Source organism: Diceros bicornis, chromosome 16 (assembly GCF_020826845.1).
Source record: "Diceros bicornis minor isolate mBicDic1 chromosome 16, mDicBic1.mat.cur, whole genome shotgun sequence".
Lineage (NCBI taxonomy): Eukaryota > Metazoa > Chordata > Mammalia > Perissodactyla > Rhinocerotidae > Diceros > Diceros bicornis.
In genome coordinates this window covers 12071572-12097398 of record NC_080755.1, presented here as the reverse complement: position 1 = coordinate 12097398, position 25827 = coordinate 12071572, and the positions used below count along the sequence as shown (strand labels likewise).

Below are 25827 nucleotides of genomic sequence, written 5' to 3'. Positions count from 1 at the left end.
CTAGCCTCTCCCTTCTGCACAAGGTCCAGTTTCAAGCGAGTTCCAAGGACCTTCTGATCACCCCTTCCTCTCTTCCATCTTCAGTCTTCACATTCATTGGGCATCCAAACAGTTACTATCCTGTCCCATAAATGACCTTTATGGCTTCCCCTTCCCCTGAAAACTCTTGAGGGTTCAACGATGTCTTCTACTTCTTAATGGCTTCCACATACTTTGCATATAGTAGTCACTCAACAAATATTTTTAGCTGATTGATATAATTATAGCTTATAGTATTAAAAATCTAAGACAATGAGATCTTTTTCCTAAAAATGTTCCACTGGACATTCTTAGTTCACCCTGTCAGCCCCTGAACAAGAAGGAGAGCTGTCTTCTGGGTAACGTTCCGTTTGCATTCTGTTGAATCATCCAGATGCTCTTCATAGATGATCGTACCGATAGGAAGAGGAACATTTAGGCCAATTTCTTTTCCACCTCCCTTTTGACTTGCTTCTACCAGACACTTTCTACACTGTTGGTAAATCCTTGGTATTTCCCAAATCAGTTCTAGGAGGTCCATGAAGGTTATGGGGCCTTGGACACACACAGACCTGGGTTTGAGTCCTGGTCCAATCACCTAGTAGCTATAAAATCTTGGGGAAAATCACTTAAACGTGTCTGAACCTTAGCTTTTTCATCTTTAAAATGGGGATAACTTGGAAGATTATTGTGAAAGCCAAAGAGATAATATTAATATAAAAATGTCTGAAACACAGTAGTTGCTCAATAAATGGTTAGTTATTATTAAAAGGAATAGCAGGAGAGACCAGGAGGAGGAAGGAGAAGAGGAGGGTGTAGGAGTATTCCCTAATTTTTCTTTTCCTTCCATTTTTCTTGTTGGGGTAGGAAATGCCCCCAGTAGGGGCTCCTGAGAAGGGCTGTAAAATCCCTTTTTCTACTTTCCATGATATTGGTAAAGAAATGTAAAAACCTCTTCTAAAACTTATCTGCACTTCAGTTTTGGAGTGCCATCCCAGGGGGTGGGGTGGAGGAATCTGCCAAACAACGTATCAAAACTGGAATGGAAATAAGCGTTATCTTCAAGTGGCCCTAGGCTTGTTGTTCCTTTTAAAACAAAGGTTAGGAGACCAGTAAGCAGCAACAACAAATATGAATTACCCTCCACAATGTGCTGCATTAGTGATTCAGGCCAGGCAGCTGCAGCCATGGCATAGGGAGGGAAAGCCGTATGTCACCAGGCTGGCAGTCTGCAGGCCGGGCGAAGACTAGCAAGGACTAAACTCGTCCTGGGTGACGAGAAGCTCATCTTTTTTTTCTTCCCCCCCGCCCCAAAGCCCCAGTACATAGTTGTATGTCATAGTTGCACATCCTTCTAGTTGCTGTATGTGGGACGCGGCCTCAGCATGGCCTGAGAAGCGGTGCGTCAGTGCACGCCCGGGATCCGAACCCGGGCCGCCAGCAGCAGAGCGCACGCACTTAACCGCTAAGCCCCGGGGCCGGCCCAAGAGAAGCTCATCTTGGCAAGCACCACTTGCTGTGGTTTCATTTTGGAGACAACAGAGCCCACCTCATCTGGCATATACATTCCCGACCAGACATCGCTGGTTCTCACCCTGAAACCAAATTGTTGTGACTTCTGGCAAGTGCGACAGTGGGAGCGGAGGATAACAGACCTTTATTTTTACTCCATACATTTCTGGATTGTTTTAAATGCCTGACAAATAGCATGTATTACAGTATGGCTTAAAAATACAGAAGTATATACCCCCCAAATAAAGCACACCCATTGATAAGGGGAGCAACAAGCAGTTTTAACAGTTTAATCTCACCTTCACCCCCCTCGCCTTCGCCTTCCCTGCAGATGACAGACAGAACTCTTGCTAATAAGCACATGGGCTGCTTTGCATTTAATGATCTGGAGTGGATCAGAGTCTTCACCTGGTCAACTCTTAAATGGGCAGAGTCTGTGTAGCAAGTTCAGAGGTGGAATCCACGCGATGGCTTTCTTCTGTTTCCAGCGTGGTCACGATGCCCTAGGTGGCCCTCGAGCAGAACTACAAGAGGCATGTGGGCCCTAACAAGCCCAAGGGCCTGCTCCCTCTGTCGCAGACGGAGAGTCCCATGGGCTGTGTCTGAAGGAAAAGCCGAGGCGTGCCAGTCGGGCTGAGTCATGCTGCGGCACCATACATTCAAGCAGCCTCCACAGGTCCTAGTCACTAGTAGGCCGAACCCCCTTTGAGAATCACAAGCTCTGAGGGCTCCGGAGCAGGGCTGTGTGGCCTTTTCCAGGACGTGTGCCCTAAAGTTACTGTCACAACCGTCCCATTTACCTCCTGGGTCCCCTGCAGATGGTAGGTCACCAAGACCTGAGCTACAGCGTCCTGGGTACCCTTTCCACGGCCACCCTCCCACGTGGCTGCCTCAGCCATCCTTCCAAAGTAGCTGCCTGCTGAAGTCACCCCCCACTTAACACCCTCCACTAGCCCTCTCCTGCATGCACCGTGGAGCCCACATGCCTTGCAGGGGGCTCTACCTTCTACGAAGGTGGCAGACCCTAACCAGCAGAACCACGAAGAAGAAGACTGTCAGAACTGCGAGGAAGGAAAGAAGCAAGGCGCCAGGAAGCAGCTGGGGGATTTAGACAGGGTGTGGTCAGGGACGGCCTCTCTGAGGCCGCCTGGACGTGGAGACCTGGAGGACGAAACTGCGGAGCTGGGTGGAAAGCATTCCAGGGCGGGCAATGAGCCCAAAGGCTCTGCGGTGGGAATGCGCTCGCCATGGTCAAGGCACAGAAAGGCACTCCCTGACCCCCAGACTGATTTAGTTAACTGCCGACTGATATCTCGACCCTGAGTTGTAACAGGCAGTTCAGCCTTAATATACTATATCCACCCAACTCCCGAGAACCCTCCACCCCCGCCTTGCGGAGCCCTGATCCTCACACGTTCCCCATCTCGGCGAGAGGCAACTGCACTCTTTTAATGGCGCCGGCCAAGCACCTAGAAGTCATCCTAGCCTCCTCTTTCTCTCAAATCCTCCTGCCTTTACCCTCAGGACACGGCAGCATCCAACCACTTCCTAGCACTCCATTGCTGCAGCCCGGTCTCAGCCAATGCACCTAGATCACTGCCAGAGCCCCTATCTGGTCTTTCTGCCCCCTCCCCACCCCCTCTACAGCCTATCCCCCATAGAACAGACAGAGGGATGTGTTTTTAACATAGGAGCATGTGGCTCAAAATCCTCTAATCGCTTCCCACCTCACTCAGGGTAAAGCTAAGCCCTTACAATGGCCTTTAAGACTCCACATGGTCAGCCACCAACTACCTCTCTAGCCTCATCTCCTACTACTCTCCCCCTTGTCATGCTGCCCTAGTCACATTGCTGCTCAAGCAGACCAAGTACTCTCCCACCTCAGGGCCTTTGCACTTGCTGTTCCCCCCAGTACGCCATGGCTCACTCCCTCACTTTCTTCAGGTTTCTGCTCAAATATCGTAGGGAGAGGCAGTGCTATCTTTAAGCAAATGGATCATCCTTCTAAACAAGGACGATCTGGAGCTTGACTAAGAGATGAACTGAAGGATCAAAGAAAAAACCCCGAACATAGCTATATATATACATTTTTTTAAAAAGTGGTTCACTAAGAGTGGTTACTCTTGTGTGGATGAGTGGCTGAGAGGTGTACTGGTGATGTTCTGTTTCTTAATCTGGATGCTAGCTATACTAGGTATAGTATATTCAGTTTGTTACAATTCATCAAGTTGCATATTCATGATATATGCACTCTTCTGAATGTGTATTTATATGTCAATAAAATATATACCCAACACATACACCCTTTCTTCAACATTTGAGAGCAAAAATTAGTATCCTGATGAAACCCAGACAACCACTTTGCTTTTCCTCTCTCTATGCAAAAGACTTACCATCCCACGGTTGCTCTGGTCAGAGTCGTATCAAACAGCAATATCGATAAACCAGCTGTGATTACCTGCAGAAATAATTTCAACAAAAGGTCGTCAGAGCGGTAGGACTTTGGTAACCTTCTCCAAAGTTATTCTTCACAAGCTTAGATCATGTTAGTTCAGATCCCTGATATTAACATTTCTGTCCACTTTGTGTTCTTTTCCCCACACACTTCCTACACCCCTGCATTTAGTGCTGCCTCTGAGTAAAGCATTTGGTGTGGAAAATGCTAGGTCCTAGTCTATTTTGGAGGTTGGAATGTTCAAAGAAGCATTTAACTTCCAAACTCTTCAAAAGAGGAGGCACACAGCCAACATGTCACTCTGCAAGGCAGGGGCATAGTAAGACCACACATTTCCATCTTGTCTCAGCTGTGCAGAATTAATCCCCAAGGTTAGCTGTGCTCATTAACCTGTGCCCAGATGCTCCAGATTAAAACTTATCTGGAAACCTGCTGTTGCCTGTAGCACTGTCTCTCCCTCTTGTCCCAAGCCTCCGTCTTTCTGGCCCATGTCACACATTCCAAGAAACCAGGTGCTTCCTGGGGAAGGGAGCAATTAAATCATTAACTAATTATTTGCAAAGATCTAGAAGCCCAAGGAGGGGGAAGAGGTTACCTCCACATCTCTCAGAACTAGAAATTACAGAAAAGTCTCTTAGGAAGGGCATTAAAGGGACTCAGACTCCCACGGCGCCTCTAAACAGCTGGCACAAAGAATGTGTGTGAACCAAAGACCCAACGTTGTCAACACATGGAATGTCTGCTCAGGAAAAGTTTTTGTTTCCAGAATTCTGCATTATGGAGTGCAAACCAGTTCTCACCCTAAGGACTTGCTGTCTTGCAATGAGAAGTAAGAAGCAGGCTGTCTTAGGATCGGTCACACAGGCTGGACGCTCTCAGAAATGTCAACTACCATCTCACTCAAGGGGACTTCACATGCTGCCTTGGAGGCCTCTTCGGGTCTCCACGCTGGGACCAAGGCAGCAAGAGATGGTCAGAAGGAAGGCACATGTTTAATGAGTCTCGTCTTCATTCATTTACCATCTCAAAAAGTCTGGAAATATAAACCGGGAGCCTTCAGTATATAAACTTTGTGGAATTTTGGAACCTCTGTAGTTTACCCATTTGGGGTCACTTTCTGTTTGCTTCCCTTTGATTTGCAGCAAAAACCTTGACAACAAAAAAGACCTGTGTTGTCTTCAGGAACAAAGAAGAAGTGGGAACAGGGTCAGAGAGACAGCTGCAAAGCAGAACCAAGGAGAACGGGAAAGCGAGTGGTCCGAGTGCTGAGCGGAGGGTTTCATCCTAAAGAGCAGGATGAATGGCATCTGTCCCCCCACCCCACTTTTTGTTTTATTTAGGACTTTTGCATCTATTGTATTTCATCTTGGTCTTCCAACTCATTAGCATTTAGCTGTTTGGAAAATATCATTTTATTTCATTTATGCCTGTTTTTATCACCTTCCCTTTTATTCTTACTTTTCCCTTTCTTTTTTTTCCTTCCTTACTCTTGACCAAAGTTAACTATCTTGTTAATCCCTCTTTCCTTTTGCAACTCCTTGGATGTTTCCTGGGATGGTGCCAATGGAGATGTATTTCTTGGAATCACTGAAAAGGTTCCATTCTACTGATGGATGTTAACAATGTTGGCAGCCTGGAGTAATGGAACACCTCACTGAATTTATGAAGGGCGCAACTAACTTTTCTTAATCACCATTGTCATCATCTCCTTTGCCCCTTTTTACCAGCTCTTCTTTTTACTTTTTTTCCAACTTTACTGAGGAATTACTTGCCAAATATAATTGTATATATATAAAGTAAACATAGAAAACCCTAAAGAGGGCCGGCCCCGTGGCTTAGCGGTTAAGTGCGTGCACTCCGCTACTGGCGGCCCGGGTTAGGATCCCGGGCGCACACCAACGCACCGCTTCTCCCGCCATGCTGAGGCGGCGTCCCACATACAGCAACTAGAAGGATGTGCAACTATGACACACAACTATCTACTGGGGCTTTGGGGGCGGGGGGAAGGAGGAGGATTGGCAATAGATGTTAGCTCAGAGCCAGCCTTCCTCAGCAAAAAGAGGAGGATTAGCACGGATGTTAGCTCAGGGCTGATCTTCCTCACAAAAAAAAAAAAAAAAAGAAAAGAAAACCCTAAAGAATCCACCAAAAAACTTTTATAAATAATAAATGAATACAGTAAAGTTGCAGGACACAAAATCAACATACAAAAATCAGTTGCGTTTCTATACACTAACAACAAAGTAGCAGAAAGAGAAATTAAGAATACAACTCCATTTACAATTGCAACAAAAAGAATAAAATACCTAGGAATAAACTTAACCAAAGAGGTGAAAGACCTGTACACTGAAAACTATAAAACAATGTTGAAAGAAACTGAAAAAGATACAAAGAAATGGAAAGATAGTCCATGCTCTTGGACTAGAAGAATTAACATAGTTAAAATGTTCATACTTCCTAAAGCAACCTATAGATTCAATGCAATCCCTATCAAAATCCCAGTGACATTTTTCACAGAAATAGAACAAAGAATCCTAAAATTTATATGGAACAACAAAAGACCACAAATAGCCAAAGGAATCCTGAGAAAAAAGAACAAAGCTGGAGGCATCACACTCCCTGATTTCAAAATATACTACAAAGCTATAGTAACCAAAACAGCATGGTACTGGCACAAAAACAGACACACAGATCAATGGAACAGAATTGAGAGCTCAGAAATAAACCCACACATCTATGGACAGCTAGTTTTCGACAAGGGAGCCAAGAACATACAATAGAGAAAGGAAAGTCTCTTCAATAAATGGTGTTGGGAAAACTGGACAGCCACATGCAAAAGAATGAAAGTAGACCATTATCTTACACCATACACAAAAATTAACTCAAAATGGATTAAAGACTTGAATGTAAGACCTGAAACCATGAAACTTTTATTTTTTCTTTTTTTTTTTGTGGGGAAGATCGGCCCTGAGCTAACATCTGCCAATCCTCCTCTTTTTGCTGAGGAAGATTGGCCCTGGGCTAACATCCATGCCCATCTTCCTCCACTTTATGTGGGATGCTGCCACAGCATGGCTTGACAAGCAGTGCGTCGGTGTGCGCCCGGGATCTGAACCAGCGAACCCCGGGCTGCCGCAGCAGAGCGCACACACTTAACCACTTTCACCACCGGGCTGGCCCCCCATGAAACTTTTAGAAGAAAACATAGGCAGTATGCTCCCCGACATTGGTCTTAGCAGCATATTTTCAAGCACCATGTCTGACTAGGCAAGGGAAACAACAGAAAAAATAACCAAATGAGACTACATCAAACTAAAAAGCTTCTGCACAGCAAAGGAAACTATCAACAAGACAAAAAGACAACCTAACAATTGGAAGAAGATATTTGCAAACCGTATATCTGATAAGGGGATAATATCCAAAATGTATAAAGAACTCATGCATCTCAACAACAAAAAAACTAACAACCCAATTAAAAAATGGGCAAAAGATCTGAACATTTTTCCAAAGAAGATATACAGATGGCCAATAGCCACATGAAAAGATGTTCAACATCACTAATTATTAGGGAAATGCAAATAAAAACTACAATGAGGTATCACCTTATACCCGTCAGAATGTCTATAATTAACAAGACAAGAAATAACAAGTGTTGGAGAGGATGTGAAGAGAAGGGAACTCTCATACACTGCTGGTGGGAGTGCAAACTGGTGCAGCCACTATGGTAAACAGTATGGAGATTCCTCAAAAAATTAAGAATAGAACTACCATATGATCCAGCTATTCCACTGCTGGGTATTTATCCAAAGAACGTGAAAACACGAATGCATAAAGATATATGCACCCCTATGTTCATTGCAGCATTCTTCACAATAGCCAAGACTTGGAAGCAACCTAGGTGCCCATCAAGGGAAAAATGGATAAAGAAGATGTGGTATATATATACAATGGAATACTACTCGGCCACAAAGAAGATGAAATCTTGCCATTTGCAACAGCATGGATGGACCTTCAGGGTACTATGCTAAGTGAAATAAGTCAGAGGGAGAAAGTTAAATACCATATGATCTCACTCATAAGTAGAGGATTAAAACAACAACAAATAAACACATCGAGGCAGAGATGTTACCAGAGGGGAAGGGGAGAGGGAGGAGGGCAAAAGGGGTGATTCACACATGTGTGTGGTGATGGATGGTAATTAGCCTTTGGGTGGTGAACAAGATGTAATCTACACAGAAATCGAAATATAATGATGTACACCTGAAATTTATATAATGTTATAAACCAATGTTACCTCAATAAAAAATAAATAAAATAAAGTATACAACATGATGATTGGATATACGTATATCTTCACGGCTTTCTTTGAGCAGCTTCTCTCCTTAGTCTCTGACTGCCTCTTCCACATGACTTTCAGTCTACCCCGTGAAGCTGTCACCTCCCACAGGATCTGCAACAGCCACAGCCTGGGACTTGTGCCGTTGTTCCTCCATGAGCTTATTTAGCTCAGGAGGAATCCTGTCTGCCGTGAGATAGACAGCTGGCCCGCTTATTCCTATTAATTGTAACTTTTGCCAAGAAAAACACATCTTAAAATTTTTAAACCAGCCCTTCCTTGAAACTAAGGTTGGTTTAGGAGCCACGCTGGTGCCTCTGCCATCTGCTGCTTCCTGGAAATGTTTGTATAGTCTCCTGCCTGTCTCCCGAGCCACTTTTTCAAACTTCTCTCAAGTTTTATCTCTCAATAAGCAATTTTCTGCTGGCTGACACATTCACTGGAATTTCACAACTACGTTTGTCTTCTTTTTGGAGTGAATGTATAGTGAAGTTGTTTGCACTGTAGATACAGCTACCGTGGAGTTTGATGGGCCACCTTTTGATCTATTCAGTAAGAACCATCAGTTTCTTCGGCTTATCCACTCTTACTTCCATCACTAGTCCTAGCAGTCAGCTCTCTTTTTGGAGGCATCTTCACATATACACACACAAACACACAGAGTCATCAAGTTTTACCACTTCACAGAAGTCATTGCATAAGAAGGGACAAGTAGCAGCTGACAACACCTCGCTGAGGGGCAGACACTGGGCGGTTGGCCAGCCCAACACCCACAGAATGACTTGCGCCCACACATCAACCTCACCATGTGTGAGGTTCACACTCATGCCTCAGCAAGTGATGGATTTCTATATGCCACGGGCCTTCAGTGCTGCTCAAGAACACTTGAAAGTGTGAATGATGAATCTGCTCATGCCAAGGGTCCACTCCACTTCTAATACCACCGAGGAAAAAATGGAAGCCAGGAGTGGCTGAGTGTGCCAGTCTGAGCAGAGAATGTCCCAGGCGTAGTCACCTAGGGGCAGAACTTGAGAGGTGGAAGGGACTCCCTAAGATCACAGGTGGGAAAGCTGGGACCCAGAGCCGGGGTGTGACTTGCTCCAGGAGCCCGGCTACTTCATGGCAGTCAGGAGTAGAACCAAGGCCCTGACTCCCAGGTCAGCCTTCTCTCACAGCCAGAAACTCAAGAAAGGGCCCACAGGAGCTTCACAGCTTTTTTGAAACAAAGAATCCACTGCAAGTAAGGACTTGAATAGATATTTGCAAACCCATGTTTATAACAGCCTTACTCACAATAGTCAAAAGTTGGAAGCAACCCAAGTGTCCATTGATGGATAAATGGAGAAGCAAAATGTGGTATATACATACAATGGAATATTAGCCTTAAAAAGGAAGGAAATTCCACAATATGCTACATGGACGAACCTTGAATACATCATGCTAAGTGAAATAAGCCAGTCACAGAAGGACAAATATTGTATGATTCCCACTTATATGAAGTAGAGTAATCAAACTCATAGAGACAGAAAGTAGAATGGGGGTTATGAGGGCCTGGGAGGACTGGGGAATGGGGAGTTAAGTGTTTAATGGATACAGAGTTTTCGTTTGGGATGATGAAAAAGTTCTGGAGATGGATGTCAGTAAAAGCATAAACTTTTTTTTTTTTTTTTAAGCCTTTAAAATGGCTAAAATCTGCTCATGAAAAAGACTTGAAGTTACTCTTGGAACTTACCATTCAAGAGACATAAGTAGCAGCCATTACTGCCAATTGTTGTTCTTGCTTTCAAAAAGCATTTTTAAAAATATAAATTTTTCCCGAAAGAAGAAAAGTCTTGTGGTCTAAGGAATGTCTCCTTCTCACACACAGATCTGAATAACAAACACCAGGACCTGCCATGGGCCACAGGGTGCCAACAACAGCAGAACTCAACACATTGTGTGCAGCACGGCTTTGAACTTCCTGGCTTCGTCCATGGCTGTCACAACCTCTGTGTTATTTAAACAGATTTTGGTATTTAAAGCAGATCAGGTTTGTTTTTTAAACATTCATTTCGATCGTAAGACAAATTTTCTGTTTGTTTAAGGGAAAGTAAAGAGGAGTTGTTGTTAGTGGGAACCTGCCAGATAGTCATGTATTTGGGGGAGGCTCAGAGATTTAGGCTTGTTGTTTGTTATTGTTTTGTTGTTGTTGTTGTTGTTGTAAACTCCACGTGACTTAAGAAAAGAGTGGCCTATTGCAGCATGCATACAAAGCTCTTCACTGTAACTGCCTCAGTTACAACCATGTACCTCCCACTTAAACTGGCTGTAGCTTTTTTTTTTTTTTTTTTATTGATGTTTTAATGGTTTCTAACATTGTGAAATTTTGGGTTGTACATTTTTGTTTGTCCATCACCCCATATATGACTCCCTTCACCCCTTGTGCCCACCCCCCACCCCCACTGCCCGGGTAACCACAGTCCAGTTTTCTCTGTCCATGTGTTGGTTTATATTCCACATATGAGTGAGATCATACAGTGTTTGTCTTTCTCTTTCTGGCTTATTTCACTTAACATAATACGCTCCGGGCCCATCCATGTTGTTGCAAATGGGACGATTTTGTCTTTTTTTATGGCTGACTAGTATTCCATTGTATATATATACCACATTTTCTTAATCCAATCGTCAGTCGAGGGACACTTAGGTTGCTTCCACTTCTTGGCTATGGTGAATAATGCTGCAATGAACATAGGGGTGCATAAGCCTCTTTGGATTGTTGATTTCAGGTGCGTTGGATAGATTCCCAGTAGCGGGATGGCTGGATCATAGGGCATCTCTATTTTTAATTCTTTGAGGAATCTCCATACCGTTTTCCATAGAGGCTGCACCAATTTGCATTCCCACCAGCTGTGTATGAGGGTTCCTGTTTCTCCACATCCTCTCCAACATTTGTTGTTTTTTGTCTTGGTGATTATAGCCATTCTAACGGGCGTGAGGTGGTATCTTAGTGTTGTTTTGATTTGCATTTCCCTGATGATTAGTGATGTTGAGCATCTTTTCATGTGCCTATTGGCCATCTGTATATCTTCCTTGGAGAAGTGTCTGTTCATTTCCTCTGCCCATTTTTTGATTGGGTTGTTTGTTTTTTTGTTGTTCAATTGTGTGAGTTCTTTATATATTATGGAGATCAACCCCTTGTCAGATGTATGTTTTGCAAATAGTCTCTCCCAGCTGGTTGGTTGTTTGTTCATCTTGATTCTGGTTTCATTTGTCTTATAAAAGCTCTTTAGTCTGATAAAGTCCCACTTGTTTATTTTTTCTTTAGTTTCCCTAGTCTGGGTAGGCATGTCATCCGAAAAGATTCCTTTAAACCCAATGTCAAATAGTGTGTTGCCTATATTTTCTTCTATGAGTTTTATAGTTTCAGGTCTCACCTTCAGGTCTTTGATCCATTTTGAGTTAATTTTTGTGAATGGCGATAGCACATGGTCCACTTTCATTCTTTTGCATGTGGCTGTCCAGTTTTCCCAACACCTTTTATTGAAGAGACTTTCCTTTCTCCATTGCATGTCCTTAGCACCTTTGTCGAAAATTAGCTGTCCGTATATGTGTGGTTTTATTTCTGGGCTTTCAATTCTGTTCCATTGATCTGTGTGTCTGTTTTTGTACCAGTACCATGCTGTTTTGATTACTATTGCTTTGTAGTATGTTTTGAAGTCAGGAATTGTGATGCCTCCTGCTTTGTTCTTTTTCTTTAGGATTTCTTTAGCTATTCGGGGTCTTTTGTTGCCCCATATAAATTTTAGTATTCTTTTTTCTATTTCTGTGAAGAATGTCATTGGGATTCTGATTGGGATTGCATTGAATCTGTAGATTGCTTTAGGTAATATAGACATTTTAACTATGTTTATTCTTTCAATCCACGTGCATGGGATATCTTTCCATTTCTTTATGTCATCGTGGATTTCCCTCAATAATGTCTTGTAGTTCTCATTGTATAGGTCCTTCACCTCCTTGGTAAGATTTATTCCTAGGTATTTTATTCTTTTTGATGCAATTGTAAATGGTATTATCTTTTTGAGCTCTCTTTCTGTTAGTTCATTATTAGCATATAGAAATGCAACTGATTTTTGTAGATTGATTTTGTACCCTGCAACTTTGCTGTAGTTGTTGATTGTTTCTAACAGTTTTCCAACAGATTCTTTAGGGTTTTCTATATATACAATCATGTCATCTGCAAATAGTGAGAGTTTCACTTCTTCGTTACCTATTTGGATTCCTTTTATTCCTTTTTCTTGCCTAATTGCTCTGGCCAAAACCTCCAGTACTGTGTTGAACAGGAGTGGTGAGAGTGGGCAGCCCTGCCTCGTTCCTGTTCTCAGAGGAATGGCTTTCAGTCTTTCCCCGTTGAGTATGATGTTAGCTGTGGGTTTGTCATATATGGCCTTTATTATGTTGAGGTACTTTCCTTCTATTCCCATTTTATTGAGAGTTTTTATCATAAATGGATGTTGTATCTTGTCAAATGCCTTCTCTGCGTCTATTGAGACGATCATGTGGTTTTTATTCTTTGTTTTGTTGATGTGATGTATCACGTTGATTGATTTGTGGATGTTGAACCATCCCTGCGTCTCTGGTATAAATCCCACTTGATCATGGTGTATGATCTTTTTAATATATTGTTGTATTCGGTTTGCCAATATTTTGTTGAGGATTTTTGCATCAATGTTCATCAGCGATATTGGCCTGTAATTTTCTTTGGCTGTAGCTTTTTAAACACAGTTTCATACTATCATCTTGCCTTTGTTCAGCAAATTCTCTCTACCTAGAATAATTTCACAGGCCTCCCCACACAATTCCTACTCACCTTCTGAAAATACATTTCTAGAAAACTTTTCCTAAACCTGGCTCCAATCCATACATCTGAGTGGATCAGGCACCTCTTCTAGAAGCTTCCATAACTTTTTGCCATTGCACATGCCAAACTCTACTGAAATGTGTGGTTTCCCCACCCAGGGTGTGCTCTATTCATCTTTGTATGTTTGGGACATAGCAACAGAGACCCACATATGGTTAAGTGCCTGACACATTTTACGAAACTGCACTAGGTCATCAGAGCTGGTAACATAACTCCAAAGGTCACAATATTGTTTATTTTTAAATCCCTTTTCATATATAAGGGACAGCTGGAATTCAGACTTGAGAACCACAGGGATACTCTCCGCCCCTCATCTCTGCTACTTTGACCAGTTACCTCCATGGGGCTAGAAGAGCTTCACAGAGAGGATATGAGATATGCTCTCTCTGGTTCCAAGTCCAAAAATGTCAGGGAAGATTCTGATTGGCTCCTAGAACAATTGACTGTGGTCTGGGAGGGAGAGTAATGTAAGAACATAGAAGCTCATGGTTAGAATGGAGGAAGGAACATTCCCTGGAGGAAGGTAGGGAAAGTGCCGAGCAAACAAAACAACAGATGTCTTCTATACCCTCGCCATCAACATGACCTGGGAGCTTGTAGGAAATGCAGAATCTCAGGTCCCACCCCAAACCTACTGAACAACATCTATATTGGAACAGATCCCCAGGTGATATGCATGCACATTAAAATGTGAGGAGTTCTGCTCTATACCCTCCAACTCCAGCACTGTCTCAAGAACCACTCTGTCCAGCTGGTATGTGACCGCTCAGCACTGTCACATCTCCAAGGAAGGGCAGACTCGAGCTCTCTCACAGGCCGCAGAGCTGGAGGCATATGTCAGACTGTCCTGGAGTCCATCTGTGTCGCAGACTCACATATGAATGTTACTAACCCGACCTTCCTTTTAGGTTAAAAAGTAAATTTAATAAAAACTTAGAATCTGAGAGCAGGCTCTCTTTTCCTCCTAGGACCCAAGGGACTATTCTAAGTCCACCAGACAGAAACCAGAGCCAAGGCTGAGAACTCTATTTGGCGTTTTAAAAATATTTGATTAACCCTTATTACCAATCCTATGATTTATTACCATGATCAGTGTAATTATTAAGGATAGACAACTCATGCTAAACTCTGGGCATGGCTATTAATAGTATTTGGTATCACCTCATTCAAATACACAATAAGCGATTAATTTTATCAGATATCAGAAAAACAACATTTATACACAATGCACAATGGGATTGAGAACACAGATGAGGAACAAAAAGAAATTAGGTCATGTGAAGGAAGGATAAATTTTAAACCTAAAGAAACCTTGGGTGACTTTTAACAAAATTCTACATTTTATAGAAGAAGAAATAATAGAACAAAATTAGAAAAAAATGTGACATGACTATCTAGCACATGGAAGGTAAAGGAGGAAGGTAACCACAATTTAAAGAGGGCAAAAAATGTCCGGACACAGGGCTCTGCAGTGTCACATGTACGAGCTCATGTCTCCTCACAGCATCCCTGCACAGGAGGGGCTCAGTCCCATTCTACAGATGAAGAGACTGAAGCTCCTCGAGGTTAAATACCTTGCTCAAAGCACACAGTCACAACAAGGCAAGAGCTAGGACTAAAGCCCAGCTCTCCTGATTGCTGTGCCAATCCTCCCTTTCCAACTCCAAGCTACCCCTCAGGGGTGGCTTTGCTTAACCCTGGAGATGTCAACTTGACTCAGTAGCTGTCAACTCCGGCTGCACATCAGAATCTCCTGAGAAGTTAAAAAAAACAAAAAACAAAAGTCCTGTCCCATATCAATCAAATTGCAAGATCTTATAATGAGGCCCAGTTATCATTTTTTAAAGGATCCCCTAATAATTGTCATATGAAGGTAGAGTTGAATCTCTGATTATTGATGTATTATTAGTTTGAGTAAAAGTATCCATAAAACTGCCAAAATTCATAGAATCATTTTATAACACTGATGAATAGGCCAGAACCTGGGAAACAAGACATCATTACTATCACCATTATCACCATCATTGCCTCAGGTAACATTTATTGCCCATTTTACACTCCCACCAGCAGTGTATGAGGGTCCCAATTTCTTCATATCCTTATTCTTATTTGTCTTTTTTGTTTTTTTGTTTTTTTTTGGTGAGGAAGATCAGCCCTGAGCTAACATTCGATGCCAATCCTCCTCTTTTTTTGCCGAGGAAGATTGGCCCTGGGCTAACATCCGTGCCCATCTTCCTCTACTTTATATGGGACGCTGCCACAGCAAGACTTGACAAACAGTGCATCTGTACACGCCTGGGGTTCTGAATTTGCAAACCCTCGGGCCGCCAAAGCGGAGCGCGAGCACTTAACTGCTACGCCACAGGGCTGGCCCTCTTATGTGTCTTTTTATTATAGCCACCCTAGTGGGGTGAAGTGGTATGTCATTGTGGTTTGGATTTGCATTTCCCTGATGGCTAGTGATCTTGAGCATGTTTTCATGTGCTTATTGGCCATTTTTTATCTTTGGAGAATTGTCTATACAGATTCTTTGCCCATTTTTAAATTGAGTTGTCTTTTTACTATTGAGTTATAAGAGTTCTTTATATATTCTAGATACAAGTCCCTTATCAGGTATATGATTTGTCTGTGGGTTGTCTTTTCACTTTCTAGATGGTGTCCTTTGCAGCACAAAAGTTTGTAATTTTGATGAAGTCCAATCTATCTATTTTGTCTTTTGTTACCTCTGCTTTTGGTGTCAAGGCCACATTTTAAGTAGCAAGGAATTCTAAGTCACTATTCCAACCAAGCTTAACTAACACTATACGTGTATCGTACTACTATATCATGGTTTCCTTTTTGGGGGGCCATTCATTCATTCTACCTTCAAACATTTATATTCTACTTTGGAACATGATCTGTCTATCCAAATTATATACTGCTTTACTTGATTTGTAATGAGTTTCCAACATGATTTTAGGAAAGAAGTCAATATCATGTTATGTGATGTGAATCCAAGGATTTGTGATTCAAAAGAAATCTGAGGATTAGGAGATCAAATAAGCAAATACGCAGGCATACCTTGGAGATATCATAGGTTCAGTTCCAAACCACCACACTAAAGCTAATATTGCAATAAAGTGACTCACACAAAATTTTTGGTTGCTCAGTGTATATAAAAGTTATGTTTACACATTATTAAGTGTGTAATAATAGCATTATGTCTAAAAAACAATGTACATACCTTAATTAAAAATATTTCATTGCTAAAAAAAAAACCCTAACCATCATCTGAGCCTTCAGCCAGTTATAATCTTTTTGCTGGTGGAGGGTCTTATAAAAAATGCAATACCTGCAAAGTACAATAAAGGAAAGTGCAATAAAATGAGGTATGCCTGTATTTAATAGAGTCTAGGAAACCTCACATAGTAATTCTCCAGATATATTTATAGTAATTTTGAAGAGGTTGGTGACCAGTTCTTTAAAGTAGGCATAGAAGAATGGACTGTTGAGATTATCTAATCTCTCCTCTACATTTCAGCACTTTAAAGATGTCATTCCATTGTCTATTGGTACTCATAGTTTCAGTTGAAATGTCAGTTACTTCTTTAATTTAAGGTAACGTCTTTTTCTCTGGTTGATTTTAAGATTTTCTCTTTATCTTTAGTTTTCAACAGTTTGACTAGGACATGCCTAAGTATGGTTTTCTTTTTATTTTTTGTCTGGGGTTTGGTGAGCTTCTTGAAGCTATGGGTTGATGTTTTTCAGCAGTTTTGGAAAATTCTCAGCCATTATCCCTTCAAATATTGCTCCTGCCCAATCTCTCTCCTTAGCTTCTAAAACTTCAATTACATGCATATTAGACTTTTTGTCAATTTCCCCCATGTCTCTTATGCTTTGTTTTGTTCTTTCCATTCTTTTTTCCTCTTTATGCTTCACCAATCTTGCTACACCGTGTCCAGTCTGCTCTTAGACTCATCCAATAAATTATTAATTTCACATATTTTTTTTCAGTTCAATAATAACTGTTTGATTTTTTTTACAGATTCCAGTTTTGCACTGAAATTCTCCCATCATTTACTTCATCTTTTCCTCTATTTTTTTAACATATTATTCAGTCATTTTTAAGTTATCCCTAGCTCCAACATCTGGATCTTTTTTAGTTCTGCTCCTATTATTTTTTCCACTTGACTATCAGTTACATTTTCCTGCCTCTTCACGTCTATAACTCTGTATGTTGGATGCTGTGTCTAAAAGAACTAGAGGCTCTGATGATAGCTTCCACCAGGAAGTGTTGCTCTTTTCCTCTAACAGGATGATGGGCTCAATCCAATCAGGGATTGAGTGAATCAGAGATGGGCTGCAGCTCTAGTGAGACTCAGTTCACCTCTACTTCATCTAGTCCTTCAGGTATGGCACTCCCATGTTTGTGTTTAAGAGCTTAATGGATCTCTGTCTCCTCGTCCCTGAAAGTTCTGCCATTCAGAAATTTTGACCTTAGCTTTTTAGCTTCCCGTTCCACGAAGGTTCAAAATCTGGCAATTGTCTTTAGGGGAAGACTCATAGTATATTTGCTGCAGGCCCTTCCTTCTCGCAAAATTTTGTCTCCTAAGCACCCCAGGACTATGAGAGTTTCCACTTTGCCTTCCTGGGCCAGCCTGCAGCCTCCTGAACTGACCCGGAACTCAGCAAATGTCTCATGAGAATATTGGACTTGTCTTTGGGGCTCCTCTAGTTTCTAATCAATCAGGCCAGTTCCACATGACTGCCAAAATCTCTGCTAGTTTCTCTTTCCCACAGAATATTTCCTCTTCTTAGATCAAGCCAGATCCTTAGCCCACACCCAGAATCTGCAAATATCCTCCCCCTTCCCCTACCCCCATGAAGAAAATAGCCTGTGTTACTCAGTTTACCTAGGAAGGGGTAAACTTTCTTCTCCGGAAATTTATTTAATTTAGTTCTCACGCTTTCACAGATCTCTGATTTTTTTAAAAATATGATTTTTAGAATTTGTCTTTTCCCCTAGTTGTTTCAGTTCCATGCTGGCCTATCACAATATATAACATTCTATTCCGAAGTGGAAGGTTTCTCTTTATTTTATAGATAAGAAAACTCAAACCCAGAGAGATGGTAAGCCACTGATTTTCAAACCAGCCTTGGCTGACCACTACTTCCCTAGAGCCACCTTGGATGTCATGGTGAGGCAAGGTAGGGAGGCTTTATTTGATTTGTTCTGAACATCTTCCTGATCAGTGACAATCATAAATTCATCATTACAATTTTAATTAGCTTTGTGGTTTTTCTTTATTTTTTGTGAGGAAGATCAGCTCTGAGCTAACATCCATGCCAATCCTCCTCCTTTTTGCTGAGGAAGACTGGCCCTGGGCTAATATCCGGGACCATCTTCCTCTACTTTATATGCGACGCCGCCACAGTATGGCCTGACAAGTGGTGCATCGATGTGCGCCCGGGATCTGAATCCAGGCCTCCAGTGGAGCGCGCACACTTAACCGCTATGCCACGGGGCTGGCCTGCTTTGTTGTTTTTCTTAATCATAGTCTAGGATCTTGTAGATACCAGCCTGGGGCAACAGTACTTTCTCAAGGGCACAGTCTCTTTCTCTTTGGACACAAAGTTTCAGATATGATGCAATTGATGGTGATTAATAAGGCAGGCTGGAGGTGAGGAGAACATTCAGCTTCTTCTCCTCATGATTCTCTGTACCCATGGGGGAGGAAACCCTGCTGCCTTCTATGCTTTCACTCTCTTCCAAGTTCACACTGATGGGAAGAATTATTCATCTGATTGTACATTTACTAGGGCTTATTACACTAGTTAGTGGGATTCCAGTGTTTTAAAGGCAAGAACCCAGACTCCACACGATTTCTTTCTTCTCTTGAATCCATGCAATAAAGTTCTCTTAACTCTGTTTCCACCTGTTGGGGGTGGGAGTGGAGGATGGGGAGGAAGCCATGCTCCTACAGGGACCAGAAAGCCTTAAGTCTCCAAATCAAGGTTGAGTTTTTCAGCTCAACTTTGTTTCCCACTTGCCTACTATTTCTTGTCCATATGTTCTCAAGTCTATATCCCAAGAAGGAAGGGAGAGTGGGTAGTAGAGTTCAAGTACCCAAACTCTGAACTCTAACACATGCCGTGTGCTGAAAAGACCAGTGTGTCTTTCATACCATCTGACACTGGTCCTTTGGTTATAACTTCAGGAAATCTGTGGACCTTTGGACTTTTTTTATCTTGGACTTGCTATCTTCCTGTACAGCTGTGCAGAAGGTGTTAGCTCTTCCCCGGGCTGGGCATCAGACTTTTCTCTTTAGTACTCACATTTCTCAAGAGGCCATATTCAATATCAAGTTTACTGAAGTGGTGTTTCCAGGTACCTTTGGAGGGCTTCTTCCTTCTATCTATCTCCATGGGTGTTCCACTTCAGCTCATCCTAAAATACCTAATTTGGTTGTTTTTTTGTTTATTTTCTATAATATACTATAATTTTCTTTAAATAAAGGGGCTATGAATTTGTTTCATATGTATTGCTTCTTTGCCAAGCACTATAAAGAGCAAAATAATGTAGATATACTTAGAACATCCAATTGTTGCAGACAAATGGAGAATTTGAAACTACCCTAGTTTTCCCTTAAATTCAATTCAGTGACAGCCTGGTATGGAGTCAATAGATTCTTCATTCTAGTGCTTTTTCTCAACTTTCTCAGTTTCATTTTGTTCAATGTGTACTCATCTACTTATAGACTTACTGTTAGAATAATGGGTTTCTGCCAAAGTTATTTTTCAAACTTTTGTCCTGTTGATTAAAAAGTTCTATCAGTCTCCCAAGCTAAGCAACACTCTGTGCTTCTGGAAAGGAAGGGCATGTGGCTAAGGTGTTTTTATTTTCTAAGTTGTTTTGATTCGCTCAAAGGATAGATCTAATCTCTGCAGTCTATTTTTAGAAATGAAATGAATGTAAGCTCAAGGAGCTTTAAATAAAAGCACCATAATTATACTTACTTCAAGGCCATGAATATTTTTTTCATCTCCTTTTGATATAACAATAACTTCAATTCACGCTATTGTTATACTTAGTAATAAAGGAGGTGAAAGAATAGATTTGCCAAAAGATGTACATGAAGACCTCCTTGCAAGGTTTACAGATAGGAAATGTGGTGCCCATTTGGTAAAAACCCTTTTGCTACTTTTAACCTGCCTCCTTCCTTAATCCCAACAATTTCTGAAGAAATATCAGTTGGGAAAAGTGAGCCCATGTCAAGGGCTGTACCCTGGCTCCAGGTCTGGTCACACTCAGTTTCACATGACCAGAGGGTGAGAACTCCTTAGAAATGTACGAGGCTTGCACAAGACTCACTCCACCAGCTCAATTCCATTTGAGGGATTTATACAAACCATGAAGAAGACTTTCTAGCTCTTGCCACCCAACTCTTGCCACCCACTGCAAAATATCAATGGTCACCTGTGAACTCTTCTGCTATGGACTGAATTGTGTCCCCTCCCCAAATTCATATGTTGAAGCCCTAACCTCCAATGTGATGGTATTTGGAGATGGGGCCTTGGGAGGGTAATTAGGGTTAGATGAGATCACGAGGGTGGGGTCCCCATGATGGGATTAGTGATCCTATAAGAAGAGACCAAAGAGCTTGCTCGCTCTCTCTCTCTCTCTGCCATGTGAAGACACAGCTAGGAGGCAGTCTTGTGCAACCCGAGGAGAGAGCTCCCACCAGACACCCACCCTGCTGGCACCTTGTTCTTGGACTTCCCAGCCTCCAGAACTGTGAGAAATAAATGTCTGTTGTTTAAGCCACTCAGTCTGTGGCATTTTATTATGGCAGCCTGAGCTAAGACATTATTCCTTGCTCTTCTGGAGAGTTAAAAAAAATGAAAGTTAAAAAACCAATGACTGTTTCAGAAGAAGCTTTCACTGAATTAGAAGTGGAAAAGGAAAAGGGCTTTGAGTTATTGCTGGAATGAAACTGAGGCCAAATTACGTTCCCTGAGCCCCTCACTAGGCAGTAGAGAGGCAAAAATGAAAGGCAAGACCCTGCCCTCACAGCACCCCTCTTCTAGGTCAGCCACTTGTAAAGGTTACTAAGCAAATAATTTCAACACGCTATGCTCAGTGCTAAGATACGGGTATGCTCTGCACGTTATGGGAACAAGCCCCACATCAAGATGATGCCTGTGCTAATCTCCAAGGACAAATAAGAATTACCTGGTGAGGAAGGGTGCGAAGGGCTTTCTACAGGGAAGGAACAGCATGAACAAGCTCAGCAAAGTCTAAGCCACTGGGTGTCACCTGGAGTGTCAAGTGTGAGGTGAGGCGCGGCCACCGTTAAAGCCGAAGGAAACCTTGAGAGAGCAAAAACCAATAGCTGGACACCCCTTTTTCCTAGCAAGGTATTGAAAAAATCCCATGGAGAATCCTAGTCATTTAAAGATGATGGGCAGCTGGTTCCAGCACAATTGGGCGTGTAGTTTTATCAGCATGCCAGAGGTAATCCTGGACTTGGACTTCAAGAGAGCTTATCCCAGTCTGCGGGCATCTGTTCTTGTGCGTGTGCCTGGGGGAGGGCAGCAGGCCAGCAGCCAGAGAGGCCTGGGAGTTCCCTTGCTGTGTCACAAACTCGCTGCGTAACCTCAGGCAGGCCAATTCCCCTCTCTAGATTTGCTTCCCCCTCTATAAAACAAAGGAATCATCTATAAAGTATTTCTCAGGGAGTGAATTTTATTCTTTCACTTAAAACTGTTTTTGAAGGGGACAGGGGGAATTTTATATATTCTGTGACTTGTTCCAGTGAGAATTTTCAAGAAGCTTAAAAAGACAGTTGTGGTAGATAGAACATATCAATTAGAAGTAGATAATAGAGATGAAGGACAGGGGAAAACAAGGATAGAGAGGCAGAGATGAGGCAATCAGCCCAAATTTGAGGTAGCGATGTCTACCTACGTGGTGGGGAGGGGGCCGCACAGAGCAGGGAGGAGGGGGCTCACAGGTTTGGCTGCATGCTTTCTAGCAGACAAAGCCAAGAAGGTCCATGATGGGTCACAGAGCGGGTGTCCCTAAGATACAAGCAAACCAATGGCTTGGAAGAAGCCACTTAATGTTAGTCTGTGTCCTAAGTTTAAAGTGAAAACGTAGTTACAGACATTCAAATATGTGTTTCAAAAAAACAGAGAGCAGTTAACTTAGGAACCCTGTCAACTGCCACGAGGCCCAGTGTAATGACCCAGAGTGAAGAAGTGTCTCGTCTTGTGCCCATTCAATTTATGAGGTACACCCCTCATAAAATATGAAAAGCTAAGAACAGAGAAATCTGAACCGTGGTCTTTGCCTGGGTTCCATGACAGGAACCAGAAAGCCTAAGCCCAGGGTGCGGGTATGGGCCCACCCCTCCTCTGGGTGCAGCCACGAACCCATCAAGTGCCCTCCTCCATCCAGAAGACAGCGCTCCCCAGTGGTTCCTTTTCATTGAGGAAACGTTAAGCCTGTGGCCCCAGGCCCACAAAGATTCTGAAGGTGATAAGCACGTGCTTCCGAATTCCCTTGCAGTGCCCAGAGGAACTTGGTTTATTCGTCTACACAGTAAGGACCTGTTGATTGCCTTATTGTGTCAGGGCACCAGCAATAAACCCGGATGGCCCAGCCCTGCTTCAGTTGGTCATCTCCTGAGCATCTGCTCCATGTGATACCAAGACATAGGCTGTGTAGTCCCTGCCACAGAAAAACTCATATTCAGAAAGTACTCCTGACCGCCTTTTGGACAGACCAGACAACCTTCAGTACTTCAAACAATGCCATCTGCAGGTACCAGCCCTCTTCCCTAGCGGTCTCAGAGGTCACATCCCTTCAACTCAAGAGGTCACCTTACCTGGGACCCTGTTCTTTCTCCTAATGAGACCACCTCATCGCTACTTCTATCTTGTTTCTTTCAGATACAGGTTTCTAGTGACCAATCAACTCTTTCTGGTTCAGAATTCTCATACCCAGGTTTAAGCACTATATAAATAAAGGTGCAACTATTTTCATAACATGGGGGGGGCATATTGTAGCCTATTTTATTTTTCAAATTTCATTTTTAAATAATACAACCATGATTCCAAAACCAAAAACTGTGAAAATACACCCAGTGAAGCGTCTCCCTGCACCTCTAGTCCCCTATCTGCTCAGTTGTCACTTCCCGCCAAAGGCCACCGTGTTTCTTATGTATTAACGTTTCTTTATGCTTATGTAAGTGAATACAAAGGCAGATTCTGGGTTTTTTTCCTCTTTTTTACACAAAAGCCAGCATGTTATACAGTTTTACTCCTTGCATTATTTCCCTTAGGAATATATCTAGGAGACCTTCCCCTGGCCATAGAAAGCATCATCGATTTTTGTATTCCATTGGCCAGATGGGTCCCAGTTCCCTGTTGACAGACATTGGGACTGGTTTCTGATTTCGCTCCTATAAACAATGCTGGTCAATAACCCTGCACATATGCCATCCTAGACTGGTGGAAACACACCTAAAGGATAAGTTCCCAGAGGGGAAGTTGAGGGTCAACAGGTATACACATTTAAGTGTGCTGAGCACTGCCAGCAGCCCTCCACTGCACTGAGACAGCTGACATTCCCACCAGTAAGGAATGGAGGGCCTGCTCTCTCCACAGCCTGTCAGCCAAGTATGTTGGCTTTTTAGACTCAGAATCAGCCCTCCAGACAAAGGCTCAGGACTGTGTAAATGCAGCCAGGCCGGAGGTGGCAGGGTAGTACTGTGGCTCAGTGCTGGCTGCTGAAGGCCCAAACAGCAAAGGTGAAACAGGGGAAGGTCTCTGTGGGCCTTGGGGCAGGCTCTCCTCCACACAGGCTCACAGCTATGGGGGGCCATGACAACACACGCCGTGAGTGTCACAGGAGCAGGGCTGTGACTGTCTGAAGCACTACTCAATCCCCACTGCCTGCAAGGCCCAGAACCCACAAGTGCTCAGTAAATGTCTGCTGAATGAACAAATGGACGCAGATGGCCAGTGGGGCCCAGCAGAGAGGGCAGGAGCTTCTCTTCCTCAGCCACTAAAAGGCACGTGCTGGGGCATAAAAGAGACTCAGAGATGGGGCTCTTCCCTGAGGTTCTGGGAAATGCACTCCTAAGACACAAGGGGGAGGAATTTTGTCAATGGATTTAGTTTTGGGACACATGTGACATCACCTCCTTTCTTGTGTGTTTGGACAGGACTGAGGGAAGTGATGAGAGAAGAAGGTGCTCATTCATCTGTTCCAAGGAAGACACTGCAAACAGTCCCTGTCGCGTTAACCTTGAAGTGCACTCAGAGGTTCAGGATGTCTTCTTCTGACATCCTGGATGTCTTTTCAGTTTCAGCCAAGAAATATCAATTCCACAGGCAGTTAAATGGGAATATTAAAATGAGCAGCTAGCTTTTACGCAGATTTCCCCTGGGAAGAGGTCCAGCAGGGGACTGCTGGGATCTAGAGAGAGCAGGGCCACCATCTGCCGTCTGTTGACCTTCTCACAATATGAGGCTGGGTCAACCTGTGGCGTCCAGGTACCCAGACTGGATGCAGAGGTGGGTCACTCCAACAAACACTTGTAGTAAAGGACTTTTGAGCCACATTACCAAAAAAGTGCACTGGATGAACTCTGGCTTGCTCAGTATCTTGGCCAAGAGCTCCCTGTTAACCACTTATAAAACCGTGGTCTGCCCCTCAGCCACCACCTCCACCTGCCAAGGCTCTCTGGGACTTTGTGGCAGGTTTATGAAATCAGAGGAACTTGCCCCTACGACCGGGATCTTAACTGCTAGAATGTATGTACTGTAGTCATTATACAGCTGCTAGAGGGAAGACACAGCCTTTTCTTCCAACTTAACACTGGAGACTTCTGAGTTCACCACAAAGGCAACTCCTGCACGAGGCTCTGGAAGGGGGCTGGGCAGGGGAGCAAGGCTAAGAGCAAACTCCTGGGCGGCCCAGGCATGAGGATAGGCAGGTGGGAGAGAGGCTGCAGCCACAGGGTCCAGTTGCTTTCTTTCACTCTTTCCTTTATCAAGGGCCTATCAGGAGTCAGACACTGTGCTAAGTGCCCACACCCCTGGCAGGCCCGGAGCCCTGGACCCACAGGCCTCAGGCCTCTATCAGGTCAAGAGAGCTCTGGACGAGGCAGCTGTAGGGGCTGCTTCTCCCAGGCCAGCCTGGGAGAGAATGCCTTCCAGTCCTTCACCTCTCTGGGCCTCAGCTTCCTCATCCAGCCCAAGAAAGGAGAAATATTCCCAACATTGTTACATAAAAACCAACAGGTAAAGAATGAGCCCATTTCTGTAAAAACACACAAACACACCCAGTTACGTGTGTGCAGAGAAAAGTCCCAAAGGATACTCCAAAATGCCCACCGTGGTGGGTTCACAGAAGCTTTTTCTTCTTTTCATTTAACTTAACTTTCTCAATTTTCTATAATAGCCTTTTGCATTTTTTTTTTTTTTTAATGAAGGGAGTTGGACTAAATGGTTTCTAAGGTTTTTCTCTAGAGGTATCACGGATCAAAATTAAAGTCACAAATTAAGGAAAAAGTTATTTGCTTCAATAATGGAGAACACACCCTACAGTTAAACATCTAC

General features: G+C 43.1%; 1 protein-coding gene across 2 annotated transcripts in view; it reads right to left on the bottom strand.

Moving 5' to 3' along the window:
* TMEM241 (transmembrane protein 241) overlaps positions 1 to 25827 on the bottom strand; it is a 128781-nt gene that overhangs the window by 6554 nt on the left and 96400 nt on the right. For both annotated transcript variants that reach the window (XM_058556813.1, XM_058556814.1), the window contains one exon: positions 3924 to 3988. In XM_058556813.1, the coding sequence (XP_058412796.1) occupies positions 3924 to 3988 (65 nt within the window). The remainder of the gene's footprint in view (positions 1 to 3923; positions 3989 to 25827) is intronic.